Raw genomic sequence first — 17781 nt, 5'->3', positions numbered from 1 at the left:
CAACTTGGAAGACTGAAGGGGAAACATTTTACTGGAGAGATGGGGGGCAGTTCTTGAGTTTCTACCAGTCCAACAGTGGTTTTGTGGGTTTCTTTGGTGGTTGAGGGTAATTTTGTTTCTGGGTGGGTTTTTATCTTTTTTTTTTTTTTTTGGTTGCTTGGGTGATTTTCCCCCTGAGTGTTTTTGGCTTATGAAAACCTCATGTAACTCCACTGGCAATCCAAAATTAACCCAAGTAAGCCTGAAATTCAGGTTTTGGTTGTTGAAAGTTCTATATATATGTTCAGGATAGCTAAATCCGATGGATGTCATGTACAGTAATAACTACTAACAAAAAGGTGAGGTTTAGTGATCAGTTTGTTGTAAAGGTTTTCCTGTTGGTTCAGCACTACTGAACTGAAGATCTACAAGTAGCTTTTTTCAAGACTGATGAGAATTTTTGTCCATGGTGTCGTGTCCTGGCCTTTTGTGGAGGATGGAGGGGGGATGAGTAGCTTCAGTAAAACTGGGAAAAATTGACTCAACTTTCCTAACATCTGCTTCAGATGGTCAAAACCTGTTTGTTTTCTGAATACACAAACCCAAATTATAAATCCCTTCTTCATCTTAGTATCTTGCATCTGTAAAAATGATCTAATGAACTGTAGTGTGACTCTTCCTTACTCACTCCTGCAATTAAACAGATGCCTTGCAGTGACATTTGGAATTATGTCCTAGTCATTCTGCTGTATTTTTATTTGTTTGTTTTTCTCAGTTTCTCAAGCAAGACCACCTCCAAACCAGAAGAAAGGTGAGTCAATTTTAGTTATGTGATCTGTTTCAATTTTGTGTGAATTGTGCCCACTTTTTTTTTTTTCCTGACACTATAAGCAAGCAGTGGAATATATAGCATGTATTATGTATATCATAATAGCATTTTATTTTGCTAAATATGGGTCCCACACATGTTGAGAGACTCATGATATAGGGATCTGCTTTTTTGGTGAATGAAAACCTTTACTTTAGAAAAGCTTTACTACTATTTTCCTTTACTATTTTTTCATGATTGGGACCTTTTAAGCAAGAGTTTTATGTACAGTTCCTTTAATGAAAAAAGGGGGAGGGGAGGAAACAACAACCAGAACACAACAAAAAACCCCCTCCAGGCAAAGTCTAACTTTATTATCTCTACAGGATCTCGAACTCCCATAATCATTATTCCAGCAGCCACGACCTCTTTAATAACAATGCTTAATGCAAAGGACCTTCTGCAAGATCTGAAGTAAGTAGCTGATTAGAACATACTGTATAACAATTTGTTTTCAGATACAAAGTTATTCTAGCACCTAATTAGTGATTAAGCAAGAGGGCTCATTTACTCTCTTGTGACACGCTAGTTTTACAGACCAGAGTATAAAAGAAATTAATTCCTCTTGACTAGTAGGAAAAAAGCAAAAACCTAATTCAGAGTTTTGGCTCAGTTGTGACCTGTGGGCAGATTTAGGAAACTCTTGCAGCTGGAATGTGTGCAGTGGTTTTCTTTGATGTAATATCTGTGCAGCCACATGCAAGTGAACCCTTCTCATGGAAGAAGGCTGAGAGAAGCTGACCAAGGGAGCTCCTGGAGCTCAGAGAAAAGATTTTGGGAAAGGACCACAGTTATTGTAAAGGAGGAGGTCACCAGATGGGCTGTATCAGCCAAGCATCCCAGCTGGTTGTGCAAACAAAAAACTTTTTCTGAAGTTTACATATTGTCATCAAGTATTGATGCAAATGCATCCAGGGAAGTTTCAGTGAGTTACTAAAACTTGTTTATCACATCACACATCTGATTCTAAGATTCAATTCATTATGGGTGAATGAATCTTTCTGCTTGTCCAACAGATCATGGTTTTTTGACATGCCTATCAGTAAACATCAGGTAATTTTTTGGAAACAGTCTTTTTTACAGAGAAATACACTGTTGTAGGTTGTCTGCAATGGTATGTCCAAAAAATTGAGGGATCATCTTTTTATCACCCCCAGCACTCATCTTTCATGATACTGTTACACTGCTTTTCATCCAAACCAGGCTGTGGTGGTGGTACAGCTTCTGCTGGAGTTGCCCTAGAATTGTTTAAAACTGTGCTCTGAGATCCCAGGTGCCTTCTGATTTGGGCTAGCTCCAGCTCCTGTCTTACTGCCACAGGCCATCCAAGGTCCAGTGAGTGTACTGGGCTCTCTGTGTCTCCTCTGAAATACTTTGAGGGAAGGCTGCCTTTTAACATTACAGTTTAATGTGCAAGCAGTCACTGCACTGATCTAATTGGATTAACAGAGGGTGTTGTTTGTTTATGCGGGTTTTTTATATTTAGGAAAAAAAATAGCCCCGGCTTTTAAAAAAAAGCCCTGGCCTTTACAGCTGTATGATTTGTGACTTCCTGGCACAGGTGTACCCAGAAAGGAATGAAGCACCTGTGTAGTGGATTGACTGCTGGCCAAATGCCAGTGCACTCATAAAAATCATCTACTCTGCTGTAATTGGAGCAGAGGAGGGGAAAATAACCAGGTAAACTAAAGCTTATGGGGTTGAGATAAGGATTAGGAGAAAATGCTTTAGGGGCAAAACAGGCTCAAGACTTTAAAAGAGTGTAAAGAGTGTAAAGAAAACTTTATTAACAGAATTAAAAGGAGAATGAGAAGAACTAAAATAAACCTTTAGAACACCTTTCCTCCCCCAGCCTCTTTCTATTTCCCACTGACACCTTAAAGAGACAAAACATGGGATTTTGAGTCAGTTTACCACTTCTAAAAAGAAATCTTTCTTCAGTTTGCTTAGCGAGAGGAGTCTCTCCTGCCATGCCACAGGAAAGAGTTTCTCATGGTTTTCATTTTCACGAACAGCAGCCCGCTGGGAAATCTGCAATCCTGAACTCCCTCCCACATTTTGGCAGTCTTCTCACAACTGCCTCTGTGGGTCACTGGCTTATGGGGTGAATTTTTTTAAGGATGAACTGTTCCAGTCTAGAAGCAAAGGTTCTCTTCTTCTGTTTCTTAAAGCAAAAGTTCTCTCTCTGTTCAAGTCCCATCACAGCTTCTTGCAACATCTATATTCTCCAGTTCTCTTCTGAGCTGCAAATGAACACTGCATCTCCCCATATGCTTTATGAATTACAGGGAAGTGGTCTGGTGTATTATATTCTCGCCTTGGCTTGCAAAAGGTTTTCAGCTCTGAAACCGGAGCATCTCCTCTCCTTTTTTCGTTGGGGCTTCGGCCCCTCCTCCTCCACTGACCTTGGTGTCGCCCTGTTGTTTTCTTCACGTGCCTTCACCTTTCCTCCTGACTCGGGAGGAGATTGGCGTCCAGAGATTTCTTTGTTCGCAGGTGGAATTTTTCAGCGCTGCAAAGGTTAATCTCGCCCGGGCCCTGCCTCGGGGACATGGCTTGGTGTGCTTCTCCCGCTGATGCTGCGGGCTCTGCTGCGGGCTCCGGCGGCTCCGCCGGGATTTTCCGGCTGCAGAAATCGCGGCAGCCGCGCCGGGGGCGGGGAAAGGCGCGGGGGACACGAGGGCTTCTCTCTTCTCTAGAAAGCAGGAAAAAAGAAGGAGCTTTCTGTGGTTTTTTCGTTCTTAAATATGATTTATAGAGGCGTGTCCAGCGTCTCTAATTGGCTTAGCAGTGTATCAGTTTTCAGAGCCAGCTAGCTATTGTTTCTGTCAGCTATGAAGGAAAGCTGTAATGCTTATCATGGGGAAAGTCACTTCTGTGGCTGACCCTTTTCCCTCCTCACCAAAAATTCAATTAAGGCAAACCCAGGACAATCGGTCTGTCATGTCCAAGTGCATCTGGGCCAGGAGTCAGAGTTTTCAGCAGTCATCTTGCCAAGGCCTGTCCCAAGAGGATGCTCGTATTTAGAGTGAAAGGAACATGATCCAGAGCAAACTGAAAGGAAGTTTAAGGGTTCAAAGGACGACACTGTAGTTAGCCTGTGTGAAAGAGAAAGGTGTGTTAATGAGTCAGAAGTGCAATAGCAGAATTCAAAAGAGTAAAATATTAATTTAGCCATGACAGGTCTAGCACTCTTCTGAAAAATATGCCACCTGGCCTGTATTTGTTTGCATTCAGATTTATGGAAGTACTTTGTTCAGGAATGGCTTCAGGGTTTGTTTTTACTGTTAAGGTATGCAGAGTGTAGAACTAGCCTTGATGTAGAGTGTGATTGATAGATAGGTGATGGTTTTCCAAGGAAAGAAGACTTAGCTAATTTCTGCCTTCAAGTCAGCACCTTCTTTAACTCATTCCTCACTTGCAGCTACATTTGACAGAAGAGCAGAGATATCAGAGACTCCTTTGATTGCCACAAGTTGTGAGATAAAGAAATATTAGAAATCCAGGTAGAAAAGACACACCTAAATCAATCTTCACTCCCTTACCCTTGCTGAGGAAGATGCAGGTAGATTTACATTTCTTGTACTTCTAGAGACAGTCAGCCTGTTTATATTTGCCATCAGAGGGGATTGCTGATACAGCAGAAGGAGGAGAGATTTTTGGAGCTGGAGGGGTAAGAGCCCTTGTAGGGGAGACTGTGAAGAAATGTAGCAGAAGCCTGGGAGGATGATGCCCCTGTGGTGGCTGGGATATGGATATCCATGAGGAAACACAGTCTGTGAAGTATGTGATCATAAAGAATGAGAATTTGGGTTTCATAAATCAACTTCTGTGATTCTGTCCATTTAAATGTTTCTTAAAACAAAATAAGGAAAAAAATCAGCTGAAATTAAAGATCAAAAATAGAGATCAAAACTTACAATCACAGCTGGGAATATGTCTTTTAGGATACTTTTTGTCTACAATCTTGGATTTTTTTTTTTAAGGAACTGGACTGCAATACATACTTAGGATATGAGAAAAAATATTTGTGGTATAATTGCCAGATATTTTAGGTTGGTGATTGTAAAATAAACAGGAGATTCTTCATCCAGTTCTGTGGTAGGACTTGAATTGCCAAGAGCTGAGATAAACTTGTTAATTATACCTAGATTTTTACTAAGCCTATTTATAGCTCTGTAGTTATATTAGTTTTTCATGCCAAATTTGGCTGACATTTGTATCATGCTTAGCATCTTACTTTATCACTTATGTTAGGCTCTCTTTTAAGGTAAAGAATATGGAAAGCAAAAAAACTAATATGTGTAAAAGGAAATATATATGACAAACCCTAAGCATAGCACTAGTTTAAGATTTTAAGATATCTAATTTTTGTATTCATTATATTTGTTGCAACTTAGATTTTGAAGGGAGAGATTTCTGTATGTGATTGTAATAGATACAATTCACCTGCTAAATAACATGCAAATAGTCTTGCTAAGTTTTTTTGAAAGGTTACTTTTCTAAGGAGCCAAGTACAACATAAAGTGAAGAGTTTCTAAAATAGTAGAAAGATAAAATATAATTTAAAATCAGAGCTGCAATACATCCTGGTATGTTGTGACACTTCTTTAAAATATTTTATATAATACATTTTATTCTTACTATCTGAATGGAACACTGGATATCACAATTACTATGTGAAATTGTGACTCAGTATTTGAGAATACCTGGAGTCAGGCTTTTCAGAGGCAAAGCTTCTGCTTTACATGGAGCCAAGTGAAGCAGGAATTCCATCAGGCAGATGAGAATGACTAAATGGTGATGATGTATTTTTATTATGATGATGCTCTTGCTTGTGTTACATTTAACCATATGTGGCCAGGCAACTCACTGGAGATTTATCCAGCTTTGATACCAAGTGAAGTATCTGGGATAGATTCAGGTATGATGTAAAAAAGCTTTCTTCTATTGCAAAAATAGGTGTCTAAAGCTTTTGATACTGTAATTTAACAAAAATACTGAGAGGGTGGTAGAAATAAGTCTCCAGTTCTGAGCACAATCAAATGCATATTGCCATGATCTCAGTTGTTGGTAAGTTGCCTTATTCTCCTTTCATGCATTTTTCAGTGAGCCTGAGCTGGGGGCCAGAAAGTGCTGATCTGACCTCAGTGAAAGTGTTTTATAGGCACTGCTGGCAGTGGATGTGGATGCCAGTTCAGTGGATGGTGTCTTACCAGTTACCTCCAACAATCTGATGGTGTTCAATTGCTTGCCTGTTACCTTAGGGAAGGGACCTGCTGCCTTTACAAAGTGAGAGTGCACCATTTTTAATGTGGACAATGATTTTGGCAATTAACAGTGAGGGCTAGTAATTTCCTACCCCTACTAGGGGCATAAAAGTGCATTCTAAGTAGATATGGATTTTTTTTAAAATAGGGAATAGTAATCTGGAGAAGCAGCAAGAAACTGTAAGCTCCTGCACACTCAGGTTTCAGAACTCATTTCTGATGTTTAAAAAGCTGTCAAATACAAATGTGTAGTTAAGCCATTGGCTATAGTATTTATATAGTAATATTATAAATAATCTCCAAGAGAAGATGGGATTTTTGGTGTTTATTACTCAGTTTTCTTACACTTGTGTTTTACGTCTGGGTAGTGATGACATAGGCCATAAATATATTTATAATCATACAGTAATTTCTATTGATTCTCAGTTTTTGAGCACATGACTTTTACTGTGCTTACTGAGTCGATGACTCCCGGAAATGCAGGCATCGATTCCATAAACTTTCTGTAAGCTGTCCTTTATTCCTGTACTCTGTGTGTTTATCTGGATGTAAGTGCTTGCTTCAATGCTTGCTTTGTGACAGTTGTCTTCTCTGCTGTGCCATTTGAATCTGCTCATTGATAGTTTGTCCTTAACAAGATATCTTTGTGTTGTGTCCTAAAGATTGCACTCGAAAATTCAGATATTTTTCCAGGAAATAAAACTGAAGCCATTGTCAAGAAGGGACATAACTGAGGCACAAGTGAATGGTGCCTCAATGGCTGTAACACAGTTTCTAGCTGAAATGGGCAGAAACTGCCAAAAAGTAGTGTTGGAATGAATTCTTAAACACAGAAACATTTAAAGCAGAGAATGTGAGAAGACTCAGAGTGGTGAAGCTGTTAATCTGTAGCACAACAATATTGCCTCTACTCTCCTGTGGCAGGGCTGCTTTGCTTTCCTGTTTCCATTTAAAATGTGTTTGCTTCTTCACATTTACAAATTAAATTTAAAATGTGACCTTTTAGATCCCTGTTCAGATGAATACTTGATTATCACTGTGATGTGTATAGGGCTGTTTGTTTTTTATTTACATATTCTGTACGAGTTTGTTCCTGTTTAATGTAGGGGATGGAGAATAACAAAATTCTTCTCAAGCTGCCCAGCATTTTGGGTGACCCTGGCTTTTCCTATGAACACTGCCAGTTGGATAAAAGGTGTTTGAGGGCTTGTTTGTCTAATTTTTTTTTAATTGATCTTTATTCTTTTCAGCCCAGATTCCTTTCGTTCTAATGGGTGATGAGAGACTCATTAGTAGTTTTCTTAAAAGCTGAAGGACCACCAAGCAAATCCTCATTTTAGGTTACAGAGTTTCCTATCAGTTATTGTTGCTAAAGCAAAGCCTGTGACACGTTGGCAGGACAGGCCATTAGGAGTGCTCGGGATGAAGGTGCACCTTGCCTTGGAGTGTTTAAATTAGCAAATTGATCAGAACTACTTTAATTCTGGTGCTTTTTCCAGTGCAGAACTCAGTTGAATACCTCTGTGTAGAGTGCAACTGTATGTGTCAGTCTGTTGTGATGGATAAAATGTATGTAAATATTAACTGTTTGCTAATTACTTCAGTTTTTTAGGGGAATTATTATCTTAACTTCTAAACACATATATTCTAGGAAGTCAGTGTGTACTTTTCTCCCAGTGTCCTGTACAGCTTTTTTGTCTGTATTTCCTTTAGAATGATGGTGTTTCACCTGTACTAGACAGACAAGCATAATTTAATTTATAGTTCCTCATTTAACACCTGTGATGCTTTCTCTGTATTTGCAGTTCAGCTTTAATGCACCGTTCATAGTTTTTTGCAGGTGTTGGGCTTTTTTTAATTTCCCAGTGCAGTTGTATCAATTGAATGCATTTGGACACATATTTCAGAAATTGCTTCTGACTTTGTTTCTGAAACACTGTTAAATCATGAGGAGTAATTTACATTGGGAAAGTAAAACAGTATTTCTTGGAGGTTTATTGATAATTTTCACCTGCTGCCTTAAAACATGTTTGCTTGGTTTTTTGGGCTGTTTCCCGCCCCCCCCCCACCCCCCAAATGCCATTTTCTCATTGAATAGATAGTAAAAACTAGTGCTTTCAGATTGACTGAATAATGAACTTTTCTTCATATTCAGTCTTGCGTTCTTTTTTCCTGTATATCCAACAATAGGAAGTGCAGTCTGCCTGTTAAAGCACATTCAAATTTGGTTTTTAGTATTCAAATAGAAATAAATTGAAGAGAACAGATAGAAATGCTGCAAACAACTTACCCAAAAAATGTAGTAAACTGCTCAAAAGCACTATGTGCACTGTAATGAAGAGAAATGTTACCAGCTATGTACTGTGCTTTTAAAATGTACCACAAATCCTCCTGCTAACTACTGCAGTTAAGGGAAACAGAGTTTTATTTCCATCAGAAGCTTTGGCAATGAAATGTCAGCAGCAGACAGGGTTGTAGTGCAGCTGGGTGGTTCTGAATAGAATATTAGAACACAGGCCTGAACTCTGGTCTTGTGCTGGCCTGGAAGGTGCTGCTGGTCACATCAGCTTCCCTTTCCATGAGACACTTCCAGTTCTGTGAGAGACACAACTCTGTTACCCTTTTTTTTTTTTTTTAATCTGTCTCAAAATCCACTGAGATTTAATAGGAAAAAAGCCCACACTGCTCTCACATTTATGATGCCAGTTTTGAGACCTGTTCTGGGTATTTTATTATCACCATAAAGAAGAGGGCCTTGAAATGTGATTGCAGTTGTTTTTTGAGGTGAGGGGGCTGAAAGATTAAGGATCTGTAATTAATTGGAGGAAGGAAAGCCGTGTCACATCTTAACATTTATTTATGTCATATGGAGGTTATGTATGACATGAGGGCCACATTATCTGGATTTTACAACCACTTATTCCATCACAGACTCTATTAAGAAAAAAACCTCAAAAAAAACCCTGGAGTGTCATGCATCATAGTAACCAGATGAATCACTGATAATGTAAAATCATCATCCTCAAAAAAAAAATAAAACCTCACTCAAAACCATTTTTGACCAAAAATTCCAGATTTCTTGAGAAAATTCTAATTGGTAAGAATCCTGATGGCTCCAAGAGCTCTTAAAATTTGCTGCAGGAAGCAATTGGTTTAATGCCCAGGTTACCCTTGGTCACTTAAAAGAAGAGTTGTGGTCAGTTTGCAGGTTGTGGTCTGGCTCCTCATCTGCAAATGTATTGTGTGAGGCTCCAAATGTCTAAGAATGGGTCAAGCTGTATTTTTGAGACACAGAGGACCTTTTAGTGTGACTGTTTTTATCATGAGGGCTCGTGAAATATTATTCTTACATTTTTTTGGTCTTCTGAATGAGTAGTGGTGGAGACTTGGGATCGTGAGAATGAGGTGGCTTCATTGCTGTCACTAATGCCAAGCTCTGTTAAAGCTGTTCGTTTTCCTGCTGATTCCATCAAGTAAATTGTCCTTTTCTACTGAGGGGTTTGTTATTCCCTAAGGTTTGTACCATCAGATGAGAAGAAGAAGCAGGGCTGTCAACGAGAGAATGAGACTCTAATACAGAGGAGGAAGGACCAGATGCAGCCAGGGGGAACCACAGTCAGTGTCACTGTCCCTTACCGGGTCGTAGACCAACCTCTGAAACTCATGCCACAGGACTGGTAAGAACATTTCTCCTTTACTCAGTTTCTTACCCTGGACTATGCAGAATTTGGATGGAAACAATAAAATGCTCTGAAATCTACTGAAGAGTGAAGGTACAGATATGAGAGTCTTCATTTTATTAACTGTAAAAGAGTGTTCAGCTGAAAATAATATGAAACTAAATTAATCTAAAAGATCTTTAAAACTTGCAACACTTCATATTTTAACAGTGTGAGCAGCACAGTTAATATTATTTGGTTTGCCAAAAAGGTTCCAGAAATTCCAATAGAAATGTTCATATTATTGTTCTGGTTTGTGGTAGTGTAATGTGCAAGTCACTGAACCTTGATATGCCAGAAAACCTCTCCTCTCCTGTGTGCTTTCTGAGAGTCTGTTGGGAACATACTTTTGCAGGCCATCAGCATGTGACATGCCATCTTTTTTAATAGTTAAAGAAAGAAAATACATCAGACAGTAAAGACTGAGCTGTGATTCCAGTATTGGAACTATTGGAATTTTACTTCTGAAGGAAGAGCCCTAGTTGCAGAAAGGGAATTATAGATAGTTTTTACTTTTATGAAAAAGCTGAAAATGGATTATTTGGTCTGTAGCCTATTTTTCAAGTCTATAAAAAATAGCTCTCTTTGAACAGAAAAACTCTGGAGAAGCGTTTTCATTGTTGTTTGACATCTTTTTGTTATTTGATGACGTGCATTATTTACTTCTTCCTCACAAGTGAGAAGATCTGGGACGTGGACAATGACATATTTGGTGGTTTTGTCATTTCCAAATTAGATTTTAATGGAGAGGAATACTTTGAAAAGGGTCTGTTCCTAAATCAAATGTTCTCTGTTTTTAGAACTTGAATTAATCAGAAATCAGTGGATTTAAAATTCTGAATATTAAATAGCGCTTAATAGCACTTGTTTAATGATCAAACCTTTAAGAACCATCTAAACTACTTTCTAAAGTAATTCTGACCAAAGATGTGAAGTGGTGTCTGGTTTTTTTATCTTGGTTTTACCCAAAGAAACCATTATAATACCTGCAAAAAAAATAACCCCAGACCACAAAACTTCACCTTGATTTTTCTTTTTCATTTGGGATTTAGTGGATTTAATGATAGATTAAATTTGGGGATTCAGTTAGAGAGGTAATTATTTGTTGTGGTAGGTAAGAACTGTTGGATGATGTAAATGTTCAAGAGAAAGATAGACCATATGTGGGGAGGTAATTTATTCTCAAAGGTGGGGTTTTTAAAATTTTACTAATGCAAAAGCTTAATCTTAATCACAAGTATATTTTCTTAGACCACAGGTAATGGTTGTGTACTCTTAAAATAGCTGAAATTTCACTTTGCAGAAATTTAGCAGCTGATGCTTCTCATGAATTTTCAGCCTGGAAGTCAGCAGTGTTGAGAAATAAGGCTTTTAAATCTGCACATCTCAGTTTCAAGTGCCGTTTACAGAAGATTGTCTCTGAAATTGTTGGAGCACTTTTCAAAAGCAAATTAATGATGACCACAAATAAACACTGCCTTCTAAAAATTGTAACCTGAGAAACTGAGCTGCCTTCTGCAAAGGGACAGGGCTGAAAGCCCAGAGGAATAACAGGAATGATCTTTTTTCTTTACAAGAGGAAAAGCAATTGTGGTTGTTAAATGTGCTCTCCTGCTCTGTAAAAGAAGCAGCTTGCTAAGGCACACTGCCTGTTTAGGACAGCAGGTGACTGAAATGTCCCAGGCCATGCCCATGCCCATGTCCATCCCTCTGTGTGTTCCAGGGACCGCGTGGTGGCCGTGTTTGTGCAGGGGCCTGCCTGGCAGTTCAAGGGCTGGCCTTGGCTCCTGCCGGATGGATCTCCCGTTGATATCTTTGCAAAAAGTAAGGGATCGAATTTGTTCCTTGGTTTGGGGTTTGTTGTGCTTGGGGTTTCTTGTAGGGTGTTTATGCTCATGATAGAGTGCTGCCAAAGTGCTGTTGGGTGCAGGTGGCTGAGCAGACTTTGGGCTTTGGGCTCCTCATGATGGCAAATATTCCCATGCCCTTTGTGGTTGTTTTGCTCTGATCTGTGGAAGCTCATGGAAAGAGCTGTCAGCTGCAAGAGTCACAAATAGCTGGTGTAGAAATCTGCTTTCCAATCTTCTAAAAAGGTGAACAGACAATGCATAGACACAATTCATACATACAGGTTTACAGGCTGGCTGCACATTCTAGTGCTATTTTAAAGAGAGGATTAGTCACCTAATCACCACTACTAAGAAAGTGTTGAAAATATGATCTGGTGCCTGACAAAAACTTCAGAATTTTCAAAAGTTGAAGTTTCCAGTGAGCTAGATGTTAGCATTGTAGAGATCTGAACAGGTTTTTTGGGTCCCCACATCTGGGGTGCTTTGAGACACTTCTCTGGTACAGATCACCCATCTGACAGAGAGGTGGGCCATAGTATCTGAGGAATCTGTCTGCTTCTCTTCTCTGTTGCTTCAGTTTGGAGTTGCCTTAGAAAACAGACCTTTTGATGGTGTCCTGTGGTTTCAGATATAGACATAACCAACACATACACACACACCCCCCAAAAAAAAAAAAAAGCCAGGCAACAGACCCAAACCCACCTTAGTTCAGTTCTGTCATCTTGCAATCAGGGTGATGAAGAAACAGGTTTGATCAGGTTTTGCATGTCCCCCTCTTTGGTATGTGACATAGAATCTGGAAAGACAGTGCTACTTTGGTGAGCAGCAAGGAAAAAACCCAAGGGTGGAACAGAAAGCTAAGGATGAGTCTGTGAACAAGAGAATAGAATGAGTCAGTTAAAGGGGGATTGAGAAAGAGCAGGGAAAGAGAAAAAGAGCCTGAAAGTAATTGTGAAAATAAAACTATGCCACAGGAGAGAGTTTAACAAAAGAGACTAATGAAAGAAGGAAATAGCACTTCAAAATAAAGATACTGAGAAAATGGCAACTGCGAAAAGCAAAGCCAAGAAAAATGCAGTGAAATATTGAAGCTCTAGCTAGCAGTTATGTGCTGCTTCCTATCAATTTTATCATTTTTATATGTACGTGTATGGAGGGCCATAGGAATTGTTCTGACTTGCTTTGACATTCCTGGTCTCCACATGCCAAAAGATCACAATCACAGCCTGCACAGTTCAGGCTGAAGGCGTGCAAATTCATACATTTTTCAAATGAAAGAGGGATATCTGGTCTTAATTCATACATTGAAATGGATCTTCAATTTAGAAATGCATTCCATTCCTACAAAGCATAGTAGTTTAAAAATATTTTGCTGATAAAGTGTATTTCCAGAACATTCCCCAATGACTTTACTCATCCTTTAAATGAAAACAGGTAAATAAAGGGAGCACAGACAGCATCAGTCCAGTTTTATGTATCTATTTTTATCTGAAGCTATTGTTTTGCCATGTTTATAGTGTTCAGTAGTCTTCACAAATGTGGTTTCTGGGATTTGCAGCTGTCCATTGTTTCATCTGCAGTTTGCATTTCTTCTTCTCTGTCTCTGGGTCTGTTAGTGGTCTATCTGTGGTTACCAAGTAGTGAAGGCTGTCACTTGGAAAACAAGCAGGTAGCTTACCAGAAAATACTCCTCAATAAAATGTGTACTGGGGCCAGAGCCTGCCAAACTGGTTTTATTGGAGCAATTGCTTTGTCCCAGAACATTTCATTAGCTGAGCCTCTAAAACTGTGTTTTCCTTATGCATGGTGTCCTGACTGTTTCATATTCATGTACCAAACCAGCCTAATTTCACATTTACAAGTGAATGTTTGTGATGAAATTTTGAATGCTGTCAGTTTCATGAGCAAATATTTCATTTTGACTACCATTTTAAAGGTGTTCCTCCCAGAGCACATCAGTGAGCTTTAATAGTGATTTGTTTCAGGTTCAGAAGTGGATCCTCTTGTGCTTAATAACATTCAACTTGAATGCAGAGACTCTGTCAGGTGTTGATGGAGTTTTCTGTAAATGCATGCCCCTGGTATATCTTCATTTGTTTTTTCTGAAGTTAAATTAATACATGCAACAATGCATAGTGGAGATAATGTATATGTATTCTTAATCACAAAGCCTGGAAATTTACCTGGCAGAGATAAAAGTCAGATGATCATTTCTTTAGTTTGTCAACAACAAAAAAATGCTAATTTCACATACCAGGCTTCTAGGAAGTTCCCAAATGGATGTGGAAAAGAGAACTGATTTTGTGGAAGACAAAGTTAAGAGTGTGGTATCCGAAGAAGATACAACCATGGCATTAAAAATAACTAGTTTCCACAAGACTGATGGCTTGTTTTACTTTTCCAGTACTACTAAAATCATCAGATTGGGTTACTAGATAGGAACTGTACAAGGCTTAAATACATTGGTTTTAATGCTCACTGTGTAAATGCTTAGGCTTTACCTAATTCACATGTGACAATACTTCCCAAGAGAGAAATAAGAGTTAATATTTTACCATTTTTAACTGAGTACTAGATAGGGGAAATTGGCAGAACTCTTTATGCAGCATTTGGGGGTTACGCTGGCATTCTACTATCAATCTTCTACAGATTCTTTTAGGAGATAGCCAGGCTTCCTACTCATAGGTCTCAGCAGTACCTTTCTGATTTTTATTTTTAATTCTTTGACAGCTCAGAGATTTTCCGAAAGAACTTTGTCTCTCAAAGAGAATGTACTTGTTGGCAGTGTGTTTCTGTTATTCCCTTGGAATCTGTGCATCTAAAAGTAGGGGCTGCCCTTTCCCTTCACCCAGGAATAGCCTGAGAGCCATTGACCTCTATATTTAACTGTGCCCTTTAGTGAGTAGATGACTTCTTTGGATTACTGGCTTGTTAGTTTTACTCTTGGGCTTCATTCTAAAAAAAGAAGAGTGGGGTGGGAATTTTCTTTGACCAATAAAGAAACACTAAAATCTTCTTGTTTGTACCAAATGCTCTCCTGTTTGCTATAGTTAAAGCTTTTCATCTCAAATACGATGAAGTGCGCCTGGATCCCAACGTACAGAAATGGGATGTGACAGTGTTAGAACTCAGCTACCACAAAAGACACTTGGACAGGCCAGTGTTCCTACGCTTCTGGGAAACTTTGGACAGGTATGGTTCCTGCTGGAAGTCCTTGATGTTCATGCTTGTATGGTTTTGGTGGGAATTAAAACTTCTGGCAGCCAGGGAATTGTTTACAACTTGGATATCTGAATGTTTTAGCTTGGAAATACTGCTTGTTTTGATCTTCCCTGATGATGCAGTCAATAAAATGTAGTAGTATATGTTTACAGGCTGTAAGTAATAATCGCCAAAGTGTGGATTTAAAGGAAGGGTAGTTACCATTAATCATGGATTAGTCCCATGATTCCCCACCTTCTGACTGATTCTCTGGGTCAGAACCCTCCTGAAAGGGAAGTTCACTGCAATACCTTTTTCATGTTGGAGAGAAGAAACTTTATTATCATGAAGCAGTTGAAGTAATATTGAGGGAGGAGAGAAGCCCATGCATTTCATGAATGTTTAGTTTTTTCATGTTAGTTCACAGTGAACTGCTTGAATGATTGAGTGAAAAAGAAAAATCCTGTGGGAATTGTCAAAATAATTCAAATTATCAAACTTTCCATGGCTTTCTATTTAAAAATCTCAGATGAAGAATATATCTGAACTCCCAGAATGAACTAGTTGACTGTCTTTACAAGAGTCTTTCAATGTTTCAATGGAAAGCTGAGTTTTCTTTGAGGCAAGGCTGTAGCTGCCTGTTATTTAGTGGGACAAATCCTGTACGTAACACATTGCATCTCTTTGGCAACTTTCTAATTCCCTAAGAATTCTCTTTTAACAATGCCTATGTGTTTTATTCCTGCAAGTAAAATTCCTATAAATGCCACAAGGGTAGTAATGCTGTCTTCTGTTAATTTTTTTCAGGTATATGGTAAAGCACAAATCTCACTTGAGATTCTAAATCCTTCAGCTGCCATTTATTTCCTGAAGTATGGATTGAAAAAATGGAAGGGGCTCCAGTTTGGAGACCAGAGCTCGCACTATATATGTCAAGAACTTTACAAATGAGGAAGGGTCACAGTTTAAACTTTTTATAAAATCTTATTTGGATGATTCATGCTATGGCAGGTTGATACCTGTTGTTATTCAGAAGCAAAGGGGTTTTGCTTAAAACTATTTTTTTAATGTTGTTAGCCTTCTAGTCTGCAATCCAAATTGTATATTTTGATAGCAGCAGTTTCTTCTCTGTTTTGTTAAATTAGCCACATTTTTAAATAATGTGTTTTGTTCCCAGGTAGATGATAGCTGGATCTCCACGGCAGGTTCCCCGTGTGTGTGTGCGTGTGTGCGTGTGCGCACGGGCGTGTGTAAATAAATGTGTGCGTGTGTCTATAGATATAGTGTACAAAAAATTATAGACACACTGATGCACATGTAGATGTTTCCAGGCTTTCTAAACCACTTAGCTTCTGAGCTTAGTTTGGGGTTTCTTTGCTTACTGTTTCACTTACTGAAAATATTTCATTGTGAATGATATTACATTTTAGTCAATAGGACTTGCAAACTGAGCAAAGTGAAAGTTGTTTTCGATAAATCAAAATGTCAGCCTGTATATGTATATTCTGTCAGTCTTTGTTGAAAAAGGGAAGATCAAAAATCTATTAACTCTTTTTTTGGATTTGTAATGTCCCAGTTTACTAAATCTTTAAAATTTATTAGAGGCATACCTTCAAGTCATGGTAGCTCTAAATTGCCATTCTCTTTCTTTAAACTGAAAGTATGCATGTGTACATTCCCATCTAGCAAATACCTTTGCATATGAGTCTAAATGTTACCTAGATTAAATGATGAATAGAGGAGGAGAGAGTTGGATTCTTTTTTGTCCTGGAACAGCCACCACAAGGAATGAATAATTTTAACTTCTTTGCATTTATACCTCTAATACTATTTTCTCCTGACAAAAGTAGCCCAGACTGTCAACAGGAGTTGTAATTTTCTGAGATGAGTGGCTAATATGGCCTCCTAAGAGCCCTGCATTGGAATGGAAAATCAGCCTTCTCCAATTACCAAAGAACCGATTTGCTTCATCTACAGTGAGGCCAGAGGATCCTGGTGTTTGTACCAATTTACAGCATCTCTGTATCTATGGAATAACATTAAGTTGATGTTGCATACCAGTGAATGTAGAGAATGATCAAATACTGTAACACCTGCATGATTTTTTTTTGGGATAGAAAAATACATGTTTATATTCCTGTTCTTGAAATTCCAATCCATGTTTTTTTAATATACTTTACATTTAAGGTTTGACAAAAATAAAATGTTCTACCTATATTCTGTTTTGGTTTCTATTTGATGTTAACTTCATTTTTAATAAAACCCAAAGTCACATATCTGTAAGAGGTTTTTAAAACCATGTCTTAAATTTATGAGGACTGTGAAGTCTGACTTAATTGTATGTTTCCATCCCTGCTGTATTGAGAGTGTAGTTTCAAATGGTCTTAATGGAACTGTAAAAACTTAAACCATCAAAACACCCCTCCATGAGTCTCAAGATTAGAAGCAGCTGACCCTGGATTTTGGAATGGATTCAGCGTGGTGACTGGGAAGACTGTGCACTAGAGAACTACTGGGATGTCTCCTGTTTGTGTGGGCAGTTGGGCAGTACCCTGTTACCAAGTTTTCCCTGTACTTAAGCTTATTAGAAATGTGTCCATGTCATACTAGAGCTGGCTGAAACATTGAATACTTGGTTTTAACCTGTACTGTACAGAGCAAAGCTGTAATGGCTTCTTCCAACATAGCAGCTGCTACCACGTGGTAGCAACTTACAGTTCATTTCTGCTTTAAACAGTGAGATATCATGTATGCTTTTTTAAACTTGAGCATTTCCAATTAGAAATGTCATTTTTTTCAGACTTAATAAGTACATCATGGCCTGTGCTGTTTTAAAGAGACTTCTAGACAGTCAACTTGAAAAGCAAATTTTGTACAAGTGTGTGCTTCACGTG

At 38.5% G+C, this 17781-nt stretch overlaps 1 protein-coding gene across 1 annotated transcript in view; it reads left to right on the top strand.

Annotated features, from left to right (window-relative positions):
- The window catches only part of CDC73 (cell division cycle 73), a 102249-nt gene extending 85145 nt beyond the window's left edge, over nt 1-17104 (top strand). The window contains exons 12-17 of the mRNA XM_053950095.1: nt 755-790; nt 1174-1261; nt 9633-9794; nt 11560-11660; nt 14737-14878; nt 15695-17104. Coding sequence (XP_053806070.1) covers nt 755-790; nt 1174-1261; nt 9633-9794; nt 11560-11660; nt 14737-14878; nt 15695-15731 — 566 coding nt within the window. The 3' untranslated portion in view covers nt 15732-17104. The remainder of the gene's footprint in view (nt 1-754; nt 791-1173; nt 1262-9632; nt 9795-11559; nt 11661-14736; nt 14879-15694) is intronic.
- Nucleotides 17105-17781: the final 677 nt, after the last annotated feature.

This window comes from Vidua chalybeata, chromosome 9 (genome assembly GCF_026979565.1).
Source record: "Vidua chalybeata isolate OUT-0048 chromosome 9, bVidCha1 merged haplotype, whole genome shotgun sequence".
Classification (NCBI taxonomy): Eukaryota; Metazoa; Chordata; class Aves; order Passeriformes; family Viduidae; genus Vidua; species Vidua chalybeata.
This window is presented reverse-complemented; position numbering and strand designations above follow the sequence as displayed.